At 42.8% G+C, this 20,581-nt stretch overlaps 1 protein-coding gene across 1 annotated transcript in view; it reads right to left on the reverse strand.

Moving 5' to 3' along the window:
• The window catches only part of LOC130478222 (multiple epidermal growth factor-like domains protein 6), a 239,285-nt gene that overhangs the window by 173,252 nt on the left and 45,452 nt on the right, over window positions 1–20,581 (reverse strand). Inside the window, 1 exon segment of the mRNA XM_056850373.1 lies at window positions 18,757–18,770. Coding sequence (XP_056706351.1) covers window positions 18,757–18,770 — 14 coding nt within the window.

A 20,581-nucleotide genomic window follows, 5' to 3' on the forward strand; every position in this document is an offset into this window, starting at 1 on the left:
GTGGGGAGGGGAAGAGAAGGTGATTGTAAACTGGTTTGAGACTCCTTAAAGGTAGAGAAAATTGGGGTATAAAAACCAACTCTTCTTCTTCTAAATGAAATGCAATAGCTACAGATAATTTTTAGAAGACATCTAAATCTTCAGTTGCTTTTAACATCTGAGATATAATTATTTACCACTACAAAAGAACAATAGAGCCATCAGAGATAAAAGCATCAGTTAAAATTTGGTTTCTTCCATTTCCTTTAATCTGAGATATACATATTCGTGTGTGTTTATATACTGCTCAAGGGCATTCCATTACCACTGCTCAGAGCTACAACCAGAAATTGTTCCTGTATCCATGCTAGCCTATTATTTCCTCAAGTTCCTTCTCAGGAATGATTCACACAATTCTTTTTGGGTTTCTCTTCCATGGTGGGGGGTGTAAGAGTTGGGGAAAGCCTGCTAGCAGCAGCTGAGTATCACCTGGGCTGAATTTTTTTTCTCCTCTCTTTGCAGGTACTTAGCCTGGGTGTGACCAGAGGCATTAGCTGAAGTGGTCTTGGCCCTTGGCTCACAACTGGCACCCTCAATAGCCATCCTGGCAAATCTGGATCTGTCCAAAAATTTTTTGTTGTGGTTTATTTAAATTATATCAATTAACTCAGTTGGCATGGAAATTTCTCTAAGCTGCTTTGGGTCCCTTCAGGGAGAAAAGTAGCCCGGACATTCCCAAAGTAAGTGCATAAATCTATGGAAAGCATTTGGACAGTATCTGTGGCAAGGTGACCATCTGGATTAATTTACCTCCACTGGTCATGGCTACTTGTACACATGTAAAAATGGATACTAGTCATGATGCATACCTATTCTCTCCAGGATCAGAGGAGCATGCCAATTATATTAGGTGCTTGGATCTCAGGCAGGATAATGCTGCTGCAGTGGTTTTGGTTGTGGGTTTCCTGGAGGCACCTGGTTGGCCACTGTGTGAACAGACTGCTGGACTTGATGGACCTTGGTCTGATCCAGCATGGCCTTTCTTATGTTCTTATGGTCCCCTCAACCAACTTGCCATCCCAAATGATCACTTCTGAAACATCTGCAGTGGCGTTCTAAATCAGAAGCTACATCTGCGTCAGGACATTCAGACAATCATCTGTGGTAGCAAGAAACAAAAAACCTTTCACAAATTGAAAATAGCATCTTGTGAATCCTTCCCTATAGGGATGGCAGGCCACCAGCTGACATCCCTGGGAGCTTTCTGGGCCGGGTGACGGGCAGAGATTATGTCCCCCGACATACGGTATTATAGCTACCTGAATACCCAGATGTGATGTAAGTTTGTCAGGGAATGCTGTAGTCATCAAATGGTGTCCTTACTTACCAACTTTCCATCTCAGAGACAGAAAGCAGTACTTAAGCAACTCGGCTTGAGCTTCATTTTTTTTTGAGGTGATCAATCAGGAATCAAAAAAGAAGAGAAGACCAGCCCTATAAAATTGTTTTAACTCTGTAGTTGTTGAAGGATTTTCACACCTTCTCTCATCAGCTTATAACACCCAACCTTGCCCTGAAAGTGATAAGCAATAAATCAGCGCATCCACTTTCTATCAACCAAGAATGTTGAAATGAAGACGGCAGCTAATGCTTCAGTTCTGCATACCAATCAGTCATTTTCCCCATTCTTCCCGTATGCACGTTCCACAATCCCAAGCAAGTAAATGCAAGAGTTTTCATGCTAAATATATGTGTGTGTGTGTGTGTGTGTGTGTGTGTGCGCGCGCGTGCGTGAGAGAGAGAGGGGGGGTGTCTTTAGAACCATAGAGTTGGAAGGGGCCATACAGGCCATCTAGTCCAACCCCCTGCTTAATGCAGGATCAGCCTAGAGCATCCCTGACAAGTGATTGTCTAGACTCTGCTTAAAGACTGCCAGTGAAGGGGAGCTCACTGCCTCCCTAGGTAGCTGATTCTACTGTCGAACAACTCTTACTGTAAAAAAAATTCCTAATATCCAGCAGGTACCTTTCATCCCACAATTTAAACCCATTGTTGCGAGTCCTATCCTCTGATGCCAACAGGAACAGCTCCCTGCCCTCCTCTAAGTGACAGCCCTGCAAGTACTTAATGACAGCAATCATGTCCCCCCTCAACCTCCTCTTCTCCAGACTAAACATTCCCAACTCCTTCAGCCTTTCCTCATAGGGCTTGGTCTCCTGGCCCCTAATCATCCTCGTCGCTTTCCTCTGCACCCGCTCCATTCTGTCCACATCCTTTTTTAAATGAGGCCTCCAGAAATTTGTAATGTAAATATTTGCTATGAAAAATCTAAGTATATAAAAGTCCACCCCCAAGCAAGGTTGTTCACTGAAGTCAATGGGCTTAGAATGGTGCAGATCTGCCAAAGATTGCATTGTAAATCTAGTCATTGGCCCTTAGACATGAACAAACATAAAGCTGCCTTACACCAAATTAGTCCATCAAGACCATTAGTCCATCAAGATCAGAACTGTCTCCTCAGACTGGCAACAGCTCTCCAGGGTCTCATGTAGAGGTCTTTCACATCATCTACTGCCTGATCCTTTTAACTGGAGATGTTGGCAGTTGAACCGAGGACCTTCTGCCTGAAAGCAGAGGTTCTTCCACTGAGCCACAGCCCTCAGGGTACAATCTGCAAAGGACTGCAGTATCTAATCGTAAACTGGCTACCCCCTATGAAGATGACATAAACAGCACCTTGGGGCTACACAGAGATAAGATATGAAGAAGAGAAGGAGAGTTGGTTTTTATTTGCCAACTTTCTCTACCACTTAAGGAAGAATCAAACCGCCTTACAATCACCTTCCCTTCCCTTCCCCACAACAGACACCTCACAAGGGGTCTATTGTGGGGAGGAGAAAGGAATGCGATTTTAAGCTGCTTTGAGACTCCTTTAAAGGTAGAGAAAAGCAGGTTATAAAAACTAACTCTTCTTCTGAAGAGGAGAAGACTGAGAGGGGATATGATAACCATCTTCAAGTACTTGAAGGGCTGTCATATGGAGGATGGTGCTCTTTTCTGTTGCCCCAGAAGGTCGGACCAGAACCAACGGGTTGAAATTAAATCAAAAGAGTTTCCATCTAGACATTAGGAAGAATTTTCTAACAGTTAGAGCGGTTCCTCAGTGGAACAGACTTCCTTGGGAGGTGGTAAGCTCTCCTTCCCTTGAGGTTTTTAAGAAGAGGCTAGATGGCCATCTGTCAGCAATGCTGATTCTATGACCTTGGGCAGTTCATGGGAGGGAGGGCATCTTGGCCATCTTCTGGGCATGGAGTAGGGGTCACTGCGGGTTGTGTGGGGGAGGAAGTTGTGAGTTTCCTGCATTGTGCAGGAGTTGGACTAGATGACCCTGGTGGTCCCTTCCAGCTCTATGATTCTTCTTTAGTCGCTTTCCAAGCTAAAGCCTGGATATTCCTGGAGTGGTACCAAGGATTGAAACCAGGGGCTCATATATTCAAAGCATGTGCACACAGTTGATTTAAAAAGTATTATCACTATGGTACAAAGGGAACAGATGCTTCACTGCAGCATAAACATGACAGATTCCCATCATCTGTCAAAGGTTTTCAAGTCAAGAAACTTGACTGAAGCCGCAGTTAGAACAAAACTTAATGAGCAAGAGTTTTATTTATACCCCAAGTACAGGTACATCAGTGGAAAAGAAAGAAGCTGCCTGACATATTCATTTGTAAATGGATTATTTCAAAAACACATCACAAGCCATCTTGCCAACTTTTTAAAGGCAGCTTTGAACTTTCCAGTCCTTAGAAGCTGGCGGAGACACAAAAGAATATTCACATCACCGCTCTTTAAACTCAGACATACCATTTATTATTACAATATTCAGTAGCCGAGCATGTCTGTATGCAAACTAAATTCAGAAATGCTAGTGTCATAAGTATTTGCATCTCTAGATGCCAATGGTATGCAATGCTTATAGGGCATTATGATGCAAGCAGGGTTCCATACATAACCTAGGGCTATCGGACACCAGATTTTGTTTGAAGCAACACTGAACATAATTATAGAGATTTCTACCCCTACCTTCCTCCTAAAATAAAAGTAGTAACAGGCAGCATTCAAAGCAGGTCTGGAGGTTTCTGCTCTGTAGAAACACCTTAAGAAGGAAACCAACAGAGTGTCAATAAGACATGCAGAATTTCTTAGAGAAGCTTTGGTAGACCTTGGTGACATTCGTTGCTTAGTCTTAGATGATCATTGTACGAATAGACAAGCCATAGGAAACCTGATCACTGTTTCGTCCTCCCCGTACTGCCAACTTTAAAAAAATGGTTTAGAGATTAGTGGACTTCCTCAGGCTCAAATGAGGATAGTTTAGGATCGATGACCCCCTCCCCCGGATGCACTCCTCACCATAGTGAGGGGATTTGTGTGTGAGAGTGAAGCTGAGAGCAATACTGTAAGGGGTCTAGACTCTGTCAAGAGGCTAAACTCCTAGCAGAGTCACTCAAGGCAGAATGGTCACTGCTGAGAGACAAGACTAAGATGCATCCACTCCCTTCAGGGATCAATTGCCACATCAGCAGAGCAGGCAGTTCCAATGGTGATGGGGTTGGAGGAATCGTTGAAGGGTAGCTTACTGGGCAGCAGCAGTAGTGGAGTGACACTGGTAGCGGATCTTCCATGGACAACAGCAGTGCCACTTCAGCTGCAGAGAGCCAGCGTGGTGTAGGGGTTCAGAGTAGAGGACTCTAATCTGGAGGACCAGGTTTGATTCCCCGCTCCTCCACATGAGCGGCAGATTCTAATCTGGTGATCCGGGTTGGTTTCCCCACTCCTCCACATTTAGCCAGCTGGGTGACCTTGGGCTAGTCACAATTCTCTCTGAACTCTCTCAGCCCCACCTACCTCACAAGGTGTTGTGGGGAGAGGAAGGGAAGGCAATTGTAAGCCAGTTTGATTCACCTTAAAAGGTAGAGAAAATTAGTATATAAAAACCAACTCTTCCTCTTCTTCTTCTAACCCTGGTTAGTACTACACAGAAGAAGACAATGGTAAAGCACTTCTGATCATCTCTTACTTCGAAAACCCTATGATGAGACAATCCAAAATGAAAAACATTTTGGAGGCTATTAATTCATAGGGTCGCCCTGACCTGAAAATGACTTGATGTCACTTAACACTCATACAGGACTGTAAAGAAGAACTCTTGGGGGTAAAAACATTTTCCCCTAATTGTTCTCATCACACTTGCAATCTGCCAGGCCCTCCATCTGAGCATTCAGCCACTCTTGACCACTGTGTGAACAGACTGCTGGACTTGATGGGCCTTGGTCTGATCCACCATGACTTTTCTTAAGTTCTTATATCCCACCATTGCAAACATCCCCCAAGCTGCCCCAAACCACCAACCTACTTTGCTGTAGCTGTGCATGCCACAGTGACACCATCTAGCAGGACTGAAAATGCCATCTCCTTTGTCCTCTCTAGCTGAATGAGAAGGAGGCTCCATTTCCCATTTCCACCTCTTATCTCCACCAGTGCTTGAAATACTGTTTTGGCACTGAAGAACACTGTCACATTGAGCCACAACCAGCAAGAGATGAGCAGAGGTGGCCTGCCATTGCCTTCCTCCACATAGCAACCCTACTCTTCTTTGGTGGTCTCCCATCCAAGTACTGAGTGTGGCTATCCTTGCTTAGCCCCCAAGCCCTTACTTCTTTCATCCTCCTCTATGGGTAACTACTTAATCTGTTCCAGTCCTTTACACTGAGAATCACACCTCCTTCACAACCCAAGGCCTATCTCTGCCCAAAGCTCCTCCACCTTTCCTCCACCCCTTCTCTGTAATTTTCCTAATAAATATAAGGGAAATGATTTTTCTCTTCATTGCATCTGAGTAAGGGAGCTCCGGCTCACGAAAGCTCATTCTGAATAAATGGTGTTAGCCTTTAAGATACCAGTGAGCTTTCAGTTTTGTTTTGCTACAATAAGCTACTAGAGCTACTAAAGTGCACATCACTACCCCCACCCCTCCACCAATTCATAAGCCAAGCCCTGCATTACTAAGCAATCTCTCAGAATTTACATTAGCTATGAGTATAGAGTTCCATAAAGTTCCATAAAGCTATCGACAGCACAATCCCTAAAGACATCATGTAGCTTGCAGGTGCAGGAAAGGAGGAAGTCTCATACTGAAACTGATGCAACGTAATAGTTTCCTACCTACTTATGACCCTCGGGGAGTCAAACAACCCTTTCCCTGTGAGCCCCCAACCATGACCTCAAAATCCTCCTTTTCACTTGATTACCGATGCATGACTTTTGATTATGAAGAAACTTTCACCCAGAATTCACCTCAAGGTGACCTGCCTATCTTACAGAAGTTGTTTCTGAAACATTGAGATGCACCAAGGCACAGCATTGTTAGGCTTTGTACAAAGGACAAATTATTATTTCAGTTATATCATTTATGTACAATTAAATGTTCTAAGCACAAAGAAAGGTGTAAAAGGCAGTGTCAAGGAAAAGTGACGCTACACAATAGGCAGCATCACACTTCTCAAATAGACTGCATAAATGTTGCTTCTTGGGATATAATAATACGTATTTTATTTTGTTTCTTTTAGTTTTCATGCATGGTTGGGAAAACCATTTTCATCCCACCTGTTGTGCATGGCAACTTTCCTGGTTTTATTCATTTTTCTTTATGCAATTTTTATGTAATTTTGCACACAAAAAAACACATCAATTTTAACACTACTTGGTGAATTTTGTTAATATAGTCAGGAAAAAGGACAGAAGAAGGAGGAGGAGTTGATTTTTATATGCCAACTTTCTCTACCACTTAAGGAAGAGTCAAACTGGCTTACAGTCACCTTCCCTTCCTCTCCCCACAGCAATAATTCACAGTGGGTAGCCGTGTTAGTCTGTTTGCAGTAGTCAAAAAGGACAAGAGTTCAGTAGCACCTTAAAGACTAACAAAAATATTTTCTGGTAGGGTATGAGCTTTCGTGAGCCACAGCTCACTTCTTCAGATACTGAAGAAGTATCTGAAGAAGTGAGCTGTGGCTCACGAAAGCTCATACCCTACCAGAAAATATTTTTGTTAGTCTTTAAGGTGCTACTTGACTCTCCCCACAGCAGACACCCTGTGAGGTAGGTGGGGCTCTAAGAGAGCTGTGACTATCCCAAGGTCACCCAGCTGGCTTCATGTGGAGGAGTGGGGAATCAAACCCGCTTCTCCAGATTAGAGTCCACTGCACCTAACCACAGCTCTTAACCATTACACCACGCTGGAAGGAACCATAAAAAAACTCTAATATTCAAACCAGGCCAGAATTAATATGAATTCAGTAACATCCCTCATTTCTCTTACACATCTGCCCAACTTGTGTCTAATTCTCTTCGTGTACACACTACAGAACCCATCACGGTAAGGGGAGGGCCATGGCACAATGGTAGAGCACCTGCTTGGCACACAGAAGGTCCCTGGTTCAATCCTCAGCATCTCCAGCTAAAAGGGTCAGGTTGTAGATGATATGAAAGACCTTGAGTCCCTGAAGATTAGACAATACTGTCTGGCTGATTAGACAATACTGACTTTGATGAACCAATTATCTGATTCAGTATAAGACAGCATCATGTGTGTTCATCACCACAAGAATCTTCTTGCAACAAGAACAAACAGTAAAAGCCAAACAGATTCATTTGTGACATGCAGTGGTATGTATAGGAGGGCTACATACAGTTTCTTACACAGAAGACCTGTGCCAATATAAAAAAAATGTATCTAGGTATCCACAGGTAAGCTCATGCAATGAGTATGATTTCCATGGACAATAAGCTAAAAATCTTACTGCCAAATTCCATCTATCTGCATACTTTCATATCTGCTGCTGAGGACTGTTCTTCCTTGAGATGTAAAGGAAGTCCTCAATAATACATTTCCATTAAGGAATAGTTACGATTGCTGTAGTTTATCATGCAAAAAAGAGACAGATTATTGGTTATTAGGAAGGTACTCATCCAACACATATATGCTATCTTGCTCAGCAGAATGCACATTAGGTTCCAACACAGCATGATTGACATTTCCTAAATTCTAACTGCCAGAGCAGGAGATTTTCTGTGTCACTACCAATACCATAGCCCAGTATTATAAACCCCATATTGCAAATGGATGTGGCTCAGATAATCGAGGCTGATATCAAGCCACCAAGTTCATGCTTCGGGCAAGATCTGAACCCAACACAGAGTTCACCCTTTTATGCACTCTACCCCTCAACAAACAGAATTGGCTGACTGCATTATCATGTTTCCCAATTGTGATTCCCACCTCACTGAAAAGATTTCTGATCATTTTCCTCACACATTTTCTGAGAACAATCTTCTGCATTCATGGATGTTCTGCATGTTGCTACCTTACCCCCCCCCCCCAAAAAAAAAAAACCTAAAAGGGATGGTTTATTTTGAAAAGTTAAAGCAGGCATTTAAAAGCCACGTGCACTTTACAGAGAAACGGAGAAGAAATTCATTATCGTTGTTGTTTTCTTGCTGACTGAACGCTGGAGACTCCATGACTTTGAAATGAACTTGCGAGGAAGATTTGGCAGCGGCTGTGAGGATAGAGTGACCAATGCAGAAATAATGAGAAACCGAAACCTGGAGGCACATCACTAGGAAAGCCAGGGATGTATGCGGTTGTGACAGGAGATCGATGCGCGCTGAAGACAACAGAATGGGTTTCAATGAGAAGGAGAAGGATGAGTCAGGTCAAGTAGATATGAGCAGGAGAGAACAGAAAAGGGCTGCCTAACATCGGGGCAAAAAGCCTGAGAGGCAAGCGGATGACTTATGAAATGTACTGAGAGAGATCTAATGCTAATGTAATGGTGGCCCCATTGAAGCCTCTTTTTGACGCACGGCTGTCAGTGGGCTTGTAGCCAGCAGCACTCACGCAAGGGTGTTTGGGAGAACCAGCAGCTCCCACAGGGAGCTGTTCAACCAGCACTGCAATCACAGTCACTCATGAAAATAAGGTTTACTTATTCATAGCCCGCCTTTCCCACGAAGTCTCAAGGTGAACACATGAAGCTGCCTTATACTGAATCAGGCCCTTGGTCCATCAAAGTCAGTATTGTCTACTCAATTGTCTACCGGCAGCGGCTCTCCAGGGTCTCAGGCAGGGGTCTTTCACATCACCTACTTGCCTAGTCCCTTTAACTGGAGATGCCGGGGACTGAGGCTGTGAGGCAGGTGGGGCTGAGAGAGTGTGACTAGCCCAAGGTCACCCAGCTGGCTAAATCCAGTTCACCAGATTAGCCTCCGCCACTCATGTGGAGGAGTGGGGAATCAAACCCGGTTCTCCAGATCGGAGTCCAGAGGGTTCTGTCTTTGTGATAACCAGGCAGGCATGAGAAGGGTTCACCCGCAACTCCCTGTAGCACTATCATAGACTTCCAACAGTCCTTGGACCTGGATTTGAGAAATACTGCACTAGATGGATTGAGGCAAGCACCTCTCTCTTAGCCTTCATCTCATCTTCAATATGGGGACAATAACAACAGCCTGCATTAGAGGTATATGTGTGTGTGTGTGTGTGTGTACAGTGCCTTCAAGTCGCAGCCGACATACGGCGACCCCTTTTTGGGGTTTTCATGGCAAGAGACTAACAGAGGTGGTTTGCCAGTGCCTTCCTCTAGAGGTATATAGTGAAGTTTATTTAATAATTTACAGAATTTATACCCTGCTTTCCTCCCCAACAGGGACTCAAAGCAGCTTACAGTGTTGTTCTCCCATCCTCCATTTTATTCTCACAGCAGCCCAGCAATTAGGATAAAAGCAACCAGCCCACGGTTACCCAGCGGGCTCCCATGGCAAAGTTGTAATCTGAATCCGGATCTCCCAGACTCTAGTCTGAGACCCTAACCACTATACAACGCTGGCTCAAGATGAATCAATATAATGTATTGTGAAACACTCTGAACACTCTATATAAATGCTAAATATTTAATAATAATTGTCAACCTCCTCCACATTTCAAGTGTGTAGTATTTTAAAATTGTAATCTTTTAAATATTAGAAGCTTCCCACTGAACTATTAATTACAGCGCAATAGAAATATCCAGTTTAATCCCAGACACTGAAAACCAGCTAAAAATAGAAAACCCTTACAACGATTCTGCAAAGGAGCTCTAACAACTACAAACATAACATCTGTATCTGTTTTTAAACATGGAAGAACACACCAAAAAAATATTGTCGAAGGCTTTCACGGTCAGAGTTCATTGGTTCTTGTAGGTTATCCGGGCTGTGTAACCGTGGTCTTGGAATTTTCTTTCCTGACGTTTCGCCAGCAACTGTGGCAGGCATCTTCAGAGTAGTAACACTGAAGGACAGTGTCTCTCAGTGTCAAGGGTGTAGGAAGAGTAATATATAGTCAGAAAGGGGTTGGGTTTGAGCTGAGTATTGTCCTGCAGAAGTATTGTCCTGTAAGTATCAAGATAATGTGCTAATGAGGGTATGGTATGTTAATAAGGAACCATTGTATCCTGAAGTGATCTGTTAATGTGTGTAATCCAAAACTAATCTGTATGGCTATTGTTGAATGTTGTCTTTGTCTGGAGGTTTTTCAGGGCAGGAAGCCAAGCCTTATTCATTCTTAAACTCTCCTCTTTTCTGTTAAAGTTGTGCTGATGTTTATGAATTTCAATGGCTTCTCTGTGCAATCTGACAAAATAGTTGGTAGAATTGTCCAGTCTTTCAGTGTCTTGGAATAAGACCCTGTGTCCTGTTTGTGTCAGTCCATGTTCAGCCACTGCTGATTTCTCAGGTTGGCCAAGTCTGCAGTATCTTTCATGTTCTTTTATCCTTGTTTGTATGCTGCGTTTTGTGGTCCCGATGTAAACTTCTCCACAGCTGCAAGGTATACGATATACTCCTGCAGAGGTGAGGGGGTCTCTTTTGTCTTTTGCTGATCGTAGCATTTGTTGTATTTTCTTGGTGGGTTTAAACACTGTTTGTAGGTTATGTTTTTTCAAAAGTTTCTCCATCCTATCAGTGACTCCTTTAATAAATGGCAAGAATACCTTTCCTATGGGAGACTGTTTTTCTTGAGTTTTCTGATTTTTGTTTGGTTCAATGGCCCTTCTGATTTCATTCTTGGAGTAGCCGTTTGCTAGCAGTGCGTGATTTAGATGGTTAGTTTCTTCCTTGAGAAACTGTGGTTCACAGATCCGTCTTGCACGGTCCATTAATGTTTTGATTATTCCTCTTTTCTGTCGGGGGTGGTGGTTGGAGTTTTTGTGTAAGTAGCGATCTGTGTGAGTTGGTTTCCGGTAGACCTTGTGACCTAACTGAAGGTTTGATTTACGGATGACAAGGGTATCAAGAAATGGGAGTTTACCCTCAATTTCCTTTTCCATGGTAAACTGAATGTTTGGATGGATATTATTAAGATGGTTTAGAAAGTCCATTAATTTTTCTTCACCATGGCTCCAAATGGTAAATGTATCATCTACGAACCTGAACCAGACTGTAGGTTTGTAAGGTGCTGATTCTAATGCTGTCTTTTCAAAATATTCCATGTAAAAGTTTGCTATTACTGGACTGAGTGGACTTCCCATAGCTACTCCATCAATCTGTTCATAAAATTCTTGATCCCATAGGAAATAACTTGTTGTCACACAATGGTGAAATAAGGCTGTTATATCTTCTGGAAAAATCTGGTTAATCAATGAGATTGTGTCTTTAACTGGAACCTTGGTAAAGAGGGATACAACATCAAAACTGATTAATATATCCTTTGGATTGAGTCTTAACGGACTGATTTTGTTGATGAAGTGAGTTGAATCTTTGATGTAAGAAGTGGTTTTTCCAATGTGGTCCTGTAGGAGGGTGGTCAAATATCTAGCTAAAATTCATAAGGATTCCGTTCCACTCCGACCCATCGTGAGTGCCATTGGTCCCCCAACATATGAATTAGCTAGATATTTGACCACCCTCCTACAGGACCACATTGGAAAAACCACTTCTTACATCAAAGATTCAACTCACTTCATCAACAAAATCAGTCCGTTAAGACTCAATCCAAAGGATATATTAATCAGTTTTGATGTTGTATCCCTCTTTACCAAGGTTCCAGTTAAAGACACAATCTCATTGATTAACCAGATTTTTCCAGAAGATATAACAGCCTTATTTCACCATTGTTTGACAACAAGTTATTTCCTATGGGATCAAGAATTTTATGAACAGATTGATGGAGTAGCTATGGGAAGTCCACTCAGTCCAGTAATAGCAAACTTTTACATGGAATATTTTGAAAAGACAGCATTAGAATCAGCACCTTACAAACCTACAGTCTGGTTCAGGTTCGTAGATGATACATTTACCATTTGGAGCCATGGTGAAGAAAAATTAATGGACTTTCTAAACCATCTTAATAATATCCATCCAAACATTCAGTTTACCATGGAAAAGGAAATTGAGGGTAAACTCCCATTTCTTGATACCCTTGTCATCCGTAAATCAAACCTTCAGTTAGGTCACAAGGTCTACCGGAAACCAACTCACACAGATCGCTACTTACACAAAAACTCCAACCACCACCCCCGACAGAAAAGAGGAATAATCAAAACATTAATGGACCGTGCAAGACGGATCTGTGAACCACAGTTTCTCAAGGAAGAAACTAACCATCTAAATCACGCACTGCTAGCAAACGGCTACTCCAAGAATGAAATCAGAAGGGCCATTGAACCAAACAAAAATCAGAAAACTCAAGAAAAACAGTCTCCCATAGGAAAGGTATTCTTGCCATTTATTAAAGGAGTCACTGATAGGATGGAGAAACTTTTGAAAAAACATAACCTACAAACAGTGTTTAAACCCACCAAGAAAATACAACAAATGCTACGATCAGCAAAAGACAAAAGAGACCCCCTCACCTCTGCAGGAGTATATCGTATACCTTGCAGCTGTGGAGAAGTTTACATCGGGACCACAAAACGCAGCATACAAACAAGGATAAAAGAACATGAAAGATACTGCAGACTTGGCCAACCTGAGAAATCAGCAGTGGCTGAACATGGACTGACACAAACAGGACACAGGGTCTTATTCCAAGACACTGAAAGACTGGACAATTCTACCAACTATTTTGTCAGATTGCACAGAGAAGCCATTGAAATTCATAAACATCAGCACAACTTTAACAGAAAAGAGGAGAGTTTAAGAATGAATAAGGCTTGGCTTCCTGCCCTGAAAAACCTCCAGACAAAGACAACATTCAACAATAGCCATACAGATTAGTTTTGGATTACACACATTAACAGATCACTTCAGGATACAATGGTTCCTTATTAACATACCATACCCTCATTAGCACATTATCTTGATACTTACAGGACAATACTTCTGCAGGACAATACTCAGCTCAAACCCAACCCCTTTCTGACTATATATTACTCTTCCTACACCCTTGACACTGAGAGACACTGTCCTTCAGTGTTACTACTCTGAAGATGCCTGCCACAGTTGCTGGCGAAACGTCAGGAAAGAAAATTCCAAGACCACGGTTACACAGCCCGGATAACCTACAAGAACCAACACCAAAAAAAGTTCAGTGGCCTGATAATATCTATAGATCAAAAACAGATTTTAGAGAAAAGTTACACAATATTTTGTTTCCTAATCCAAATCAGGTTTAAAGCATTTCAGTCATTGTTGAGTTATCTTGTTCTATGAGACAGCTCGAAAGCATTGTTGAATGTAATTATGTGAGCATTAAACACAGCTTGGATTTATCATGCATACAAAAGAAGTACAAGGAAGAAAGAGGAAGAAGAAAATACAATGCAACCAAGGGGAATTTGGAAAGCAGCCATTCTAGACAGAGTCCTTAAAGAAGAACTAAAAATCATAAGGCTGCCTCTGAAAATGGTAGCCCTATGTCGTCATCACCCCCTACATCTATTACAACTTCCCCATGTCTTAATGTCACTGTGGCATGCACTTCCCTACTCTTGCCATTCCCAGATGAGGGTATGACAATTCACAATATTATGATATCAAGGCATGAGATAATTTACATTAAAAGTTAGGACAAAACTCAACACAAGACTGCCATTTACAGTGGCAGTCCTGTGTTTTTCTGTAACTGTTTAAGGGCAGAACTAAAGAACTAGCTCTCAGGTCACTTCAGTGGGGTCAGCAGTCTAAACAGCCTTACTCCAGGCATCATAAAAGGAATGTAGCCTAAGACTGAGAACCAGAATCCCTGTTACAGCAGTAAGGGAACAAAGGGTTAAGGGTGGTTGTTTGGAGTGGTGGGGTCTGAACTGGAGAACCGGATTTGATTCCCCACTCCTCCACATGAGTGCCGGAGGCTAATCTGGTGAACTGGATTTGTTTCCCCACTCCTACACACAAAGCCAGCTGGGTGACCTTGGGAAAGTTACAGCTCTGTTAGAGCTCTCTCAGCCCCACCTTCCTCACAGGTTGTCTGTTGTGGGGAAGGGAAGGTTATTGTAAGCTGGTTTGAGTCTCTCCTAAGTGGTAGAGAAAGTTGGCATATAAAAACCACCACCACCAGCACCACCTCCATCTTCATCATCATCTCCTCAATGGATCCCAAGGATTTCTTCCTGCTCAGGAATAGAAATTGAATTCTAACCTCTGGACAGGTGCAACAATCCTGTCAGTGTTATCCTGGGGTTCTGTAAAATGTCTAATGTGGACCTCTCCTTATCCTAATGGCTACTGAAAGCCTCCATAATTTTAATTTTAATTTTTTTTTTGCTGTCCCCGTAGTGTTTTCAAGGCAAGAGACATTCAGAGGTGGTTTGCCATAGCCTCCCTCTGCATTGCAACTCTGATATTCCTTGGTGGTCTCCCATCCAAATACTGACCAGGGCCAACCTTACTTAGCTTCTGAGATCTGACGAGCTCGGGCTAGCATGGGTCATCCAAGTCAGGGCTGCCTCCATAATACACACAACCAAGCAATATCAACTGAAATTAAGCCAATTTCAATCGAAACAAACGTAAATGTAAAAAGTTTCTCTTAAACTTTGGATATTTCAGAACGAAATTCTAATCTCTCTGGCTCATTCCCCACCCCAACCCCCATCCTTCCTCCAACACACTCGGAGCAGTGTACATAGTTTTCCTTGCCCACATTGTATCCTTTCGACACCCTGTGTGTGAGACAGTTACATTAAAAGAGCTCATGATTGGCCCAAAGTCATCCAGTAGAATTCACACTGGGTCTCCCAAGTTTTCGTCTGACACTACCTTCTACATCAACTTTATAACCAGATATGTTATTTAGATCTATTTCAACCATGATTAGATAATCATAAGAACATAAGAAAAGCCATGCTGGATCAGAGCAAAGCCCATCAAGTCCAGCAGTCTGCTCACACAGTGGCCAACCAGGTGCCTCTGGGAACACCCCAAAAAAAATGACTGTAGCAGCATTGTCCTGCCTGTGTTCCACAGCACCTAATATAATGGGCAAGAAAGGTAATTCACAACTTCCTTTCACGCAATGCAAATCAATTTTTTATACTATGGTACTTTATCTGTTTTGAGCCTTCAGAGAGAATCACCCAGTAATACTGCTGAAGCTTGGGTTCAATGAAGAGAAAACTTGGTTTAGAAGGAAAATAAAGAAATGAGATCCAGGAAAAATGGTGGATTTTTTTAATGAGGATTTGAACTTTAAATCACTTGACTGAAGTCAGAAAAGTCTTTTTATGCTTTAGCAATTCAATATAAAACAGAGATAGAAGCATGAGAAAACTGGGTGTTTCACTAGGCTGGAACTCTCATGTGTAAACATCCATGCAATTCTGTCTCTCAGGATCAGAGAGGATTAATACTCAGATAGATATTGCTGCCAAATGAAAAGAGAGGATATTCATATTTCATGATTTGCAAGTCTTCATTTGCATTCAAATTCAAGCCATTTATTTGTTGAAAAGATGCTTCCATTTAAGCGCATTCCATAGCTACAGGTCTCCCTTTAAAACCTAATTTAACCTTCCACAAACTCAATAACCAGGATAGGCAAAAGGGGACCCAAAGTGATGAGAAATTAAAATTGTAAACAGCTGGGGCTTCATCCCAATTATTCTCGTTGCAGCTGATTTCTGACTAAGACAGCGACATCTGCTAACACAGAGGGCGAAGCAGGAATTTGACCCAGCGTCACCAAAGTCTGATATACTGATCACTACTCCATCCTGGTATCAGCTCTTTCCCCAGAATCTTACTATCTTAACAGCACAATCCTACATAGTTATTCCAGTCTAAGCCTACTGAAATCAAATAAGCTTAGACTGAACATTTATTAAAAGAGTCGTATCCCATCTTTCCTCACCTCTCAAGCTGACTTATAACTTTAAAAAGAATAAAATGAAACCACAATAAACACCCACCCAAAAGATGCCTGCAGTCTATGTGTGTGTAAAGTGCCGTCAAGTCACAGCCGACTTATGGCGACCCCATAGGGTTTTCAAGGCAAGAGACTAACAGAGGTGATTTGCCATTGCCTTCCTCTACAGAGTCCTCCTTAGCTTCCAAGATCTGATGAGATCTGGCTATATCATACTATACCATTCCACATGGTATAGTCTGTACATCATTAAAAACCCTATCAAACAAAATGGCCTTGCAAAGCCATCTATATATATATGTCTAGAGTTGGTGCCCTCCTCAAGGAGCCCAATTCCACTAGGTTGACACTTCAGCTGAAAAGGCACAGGTTCCAGTCAATGCCCAGTGGGCTACCCTAAGCAAGGGGACATATGGGAACATATGAGAAAAGACAGTCCTTTAAATATGTGGTGCTAAGCCCTGAACGGCTTTAAAAGTCATAGCCGCCACCATGAATTGAAACAAACTGGCAGCCAATGTAGCTGTTTTAAGATAGGCAAGGTACGTTCCCATTGAACAATCAGACTGCTGCATTCTAAAACAGTTGCAGTTTCTAGGTTGTCTTCAAGGGCAGCCTAACAAAGAACACACTACAGTAATCCAGCCAAGCAACTCTATACAGAATTGTATAGAGGAGCATGAGATATAGCCACCAGGGAGAAGCAAACGTACCACTAGGGATATAGGACCAAGTCCTTCCATAGAAACACAGAGCTGGAAGGGACCTCAAGGGTCCTCTAGTCCAGCACCTTGTACAGGAAATTTACAAACCTGGTCAGTTACTGGTGTTCCAAATTTGTTTTTCTGTTATGGCATCTTTAGATCATGCACGATTTGCACACACACAATGCAAAAACAGGGTGTCAATTTTAACAGTAATATTTCTATCAAGTTTTAATTATATGATCAAGAAAAATAGACTGCAGTTGAGAGCCAGTGTGGTGTAGTGGTTAAGAACAGTGGTTTGGAGTGGTGGAGTCTAATCTGGAGAACTGGGTTTGATTCCCCACTCCTCCACATGAGCTACCGAGGCTAATCTGGTGAACTGGATTTGTTTCCCCACTCCTACACAAGAAGCCAGCTGGGTGACCATGGGCAAGTCATTCTCTCTCAGCCTCGCCTACCTCACAGGGTGTCTATTGTGGGGAGGGGAAGGGAAGGTGATTGTAAGCCAGTTTGATTCTCCCTTAAGTGGCAGAGAAAGTCAGCATATAAAAACCAACTCTTCTTCTTCTTCTTAGCCCTGGGCACAGAGAAGCCATGTAGGAATTTTCCAGTCCAAACAGTGGGTTCACAGAATTCATTAACATCCCTCCATTCCACTCCCCCCAAACCTAAAAACTGGCCTTTAGGATGGTGGTGGAAAGTGCCACCAAGTCACAGCTGACTTATGATCACCCCATGGGGTTTTCAAGGCAAGAGATGTTCAGAGGTGGTTTGCCATTGCCTGCCTCTGTGTCGTGACCCTGGACTTTCTTGGTGGTCTCCCATCCAACTACTAACCAAGGCCGATCATGCTTAATTTCTGAGATATGATGATATTGGGCTAGCTTGGGACATCCAAGTCAGGTCAGCCTTTAGGGTAACACCTCTACAATTAAAAAAAAAAAAACACTCTTCGACATTTCTCTGCATAAAACAGTACCTCCTATTTATAGCGAGGTCTTTATTTCTAGGCCAGCTTAAAATTATTTGCTACTGAACTCCATTCCATCCTTCTATATTTGCGCATCCTGGCTGCTTTTCTTCAATTCTCCAGCTCTCATGAGAGCTCATTTATAGCTCAGCTTGGCAGACTGTCTCAGTACCCATTAACGGGCCACACAGTGAGCTAGCATACAGGAGGTAAGAGTAGATTAGTTCTCCAAGGTGTCCTTGGGATGTTGTTACTTGTTTGAAGTATTCTTGTCATACCGGAGGATATCAGGACCGAGCATGACAGCTCTTGACAGAACACCACATCAAACTTTCAGGGAAAACTTTCACAGCCAAGCTATAAACACCTTGTGTTGTAGACTAGAGGGCGAGTAACTTTCATACTTCCCCACTCCACTAGCTAGACTGCAACCCAGGAGTGCTGAACAGCAATGAATGCATTCTGACCAAGCACATCACAAGCAACGGCAGTTCGACAAAGGAAACTTGCAGGATTCACTCAACCCAATCAACTTCCAATAGACATGTCAGAGTGCACAAGGAAGAGCGGCTGTTTCCAAAGATGATCTGTCCTGAGGGTCTACGCGCCGCTCATTACTTGCAGCCTGAGACCTTTAAATTACCTTCCACCTGGCAATGGTAAATGAAGAAAAAGAGGCTTGCCGCTACTCGTTTTACGAGCCCGAGCATCTCTGCACAGCAGCATCTATAATTTGGGCATTACTGCATTACAGCAAAACAGATGGCTACTGAAAATGACTTCTGTATTCTTGGACTGAGTTCTGTGGTCCCCCGGCAGACACACAAGCGCCAGACAGAAGTCGGCTTGACGAAGGGCGGTCAGGAATGACCCCAATTACTGCCACACCAAATAAATGATTAAAAGCTTTGATTCTTGTATATTATAGGAGTGCGATAAGAAAATCAGTGCTCCTAAGCAAACTTGGAAGGAGGGGGACCCTTTTCCTTTGATTTTTACTAGATCGTGCTTCAAAGCACGTGACCCAAATAATTTTGCCTAAGGCTCTGTGTTCGAGTCTCCATCTGCCTTCCACTGAATGGCCTTATGCTCCATTCCTTGTCCAGATCCCACTGGAGTAGTTCAGGCTTAAAGAAGTTGGATTTGGCCAAGGCCACATGTCTTCCCACACAGGCCACAGAAACGTGGTGATGGCTTTTTTATCAGTACTGATTCACAACACAGAAGGCATACGCCATTGTTTTAACTTTCCAGCTGTTTCCTCAAATCAGAAGTAAACATGTCCATAGACTCCATGCAAACAGGGGACATGCCATTTATTTCAAACTTTGGGACAGCTGAATATATGAAGCTGCCTTATACAGAGTCAGACATGGGCCCACAAAGCTCGGTATTATCCTATGCTGTCTAGCGATGGTTCTTCAGCGTCACAGTCAGATAAAGGTCTTGGTTCGAAATACTGCAATTCTCTGGGGCCATTCAAGCTGAAAATGGGGAGGGAAGGCTGAAATCCCCCTTGCAAGTCACAACTGGAAAAGGACCCCTAGTCACCTTATCATTGTATTAAAATAAAAGCAGTGAACTCTTCCCATGGTACTCCAGCACTCTGTCTGGCTTGGCCCTGAGATCCATTAACTGGCGAGGTCAGGGATTGACCCTGGGACCGTCCTTCTGCAAGGCAATTGCTCTACCACCGAGCCACCCATGGCTGCCTAAAAGCCTTTAAATTAGAGATGTAAACCTCTGTCCAAGTTCTGCAAGCTACACTTTCACACTATTGTAAGTACCAGCATAACCAGAGGAAAGCATGCACACGCACACTGCTCTGCCCCCTAAAAACACATGAACATCCAAAGCAGAACATGATGTGCTGGTTAAGGGGCTACATGAAATGAGATCCATGATCAGAGCTGCCACAATATATTATTTCAACCACCAGGGAGGGCACGCTGGATCAGGACCACAGTGCTGGGCAGGAAAGGCAGCTTCCCCAATTTATTTCATATGTTATTTATTTAAAAACACCTCCAGCCCAGCCTGTATCCCAACGGCACCTAATTTGAAAATTCTCTCTAGGGACTGTTAGAATGCCCTGCAGCAGCTACACAAAGGTATTTTTCTTCTCTCTTAAAAGAAACGGCTTATGTACTAAAAATAAAAGCTACACCACGCTTTTCACATATATTTTTTTCCTTTGCCCTTCGGTGGAACGCAGTTTAAGTGAACAACACACATTCTCTTTGCCCCAGCCTATTATTTTTCACTTCTGAAACTCACCTGCTAAATCCAACGTACTACTTCAGAGCACAGAAATGAGAGATATTGGCTGCAAGGGATAAACAGGGCAGGGTGATTAATAGAAGCCTGCTGACTCCACCAGTGTGGAATTGTGCCAAGAGATGCTCCAATTCACCTTTCTTTCAGAGAGATATGTATGGCAGTACTTTTATGGCACACAAAAGATAAAACTAATGAGCACATATATTACAGCACTAGCTGCTCCTTGCTTCTGCTCCCTTTTTG

Source organism: Euleptes europaea, chromosome 5, assembly GCF_029931775.1.
Source record: "Euleptes europaea isolate rEulEur1 chromosome 5, rEulEur1.hap1, whole genome shotgun sequence".
Lineage (NCBI taxonomy): Eukaryota > Metazoa > Chordata > Lepidosauria > Squamata > Sphaerodactylidae > Euleptes > Euleptes europaea.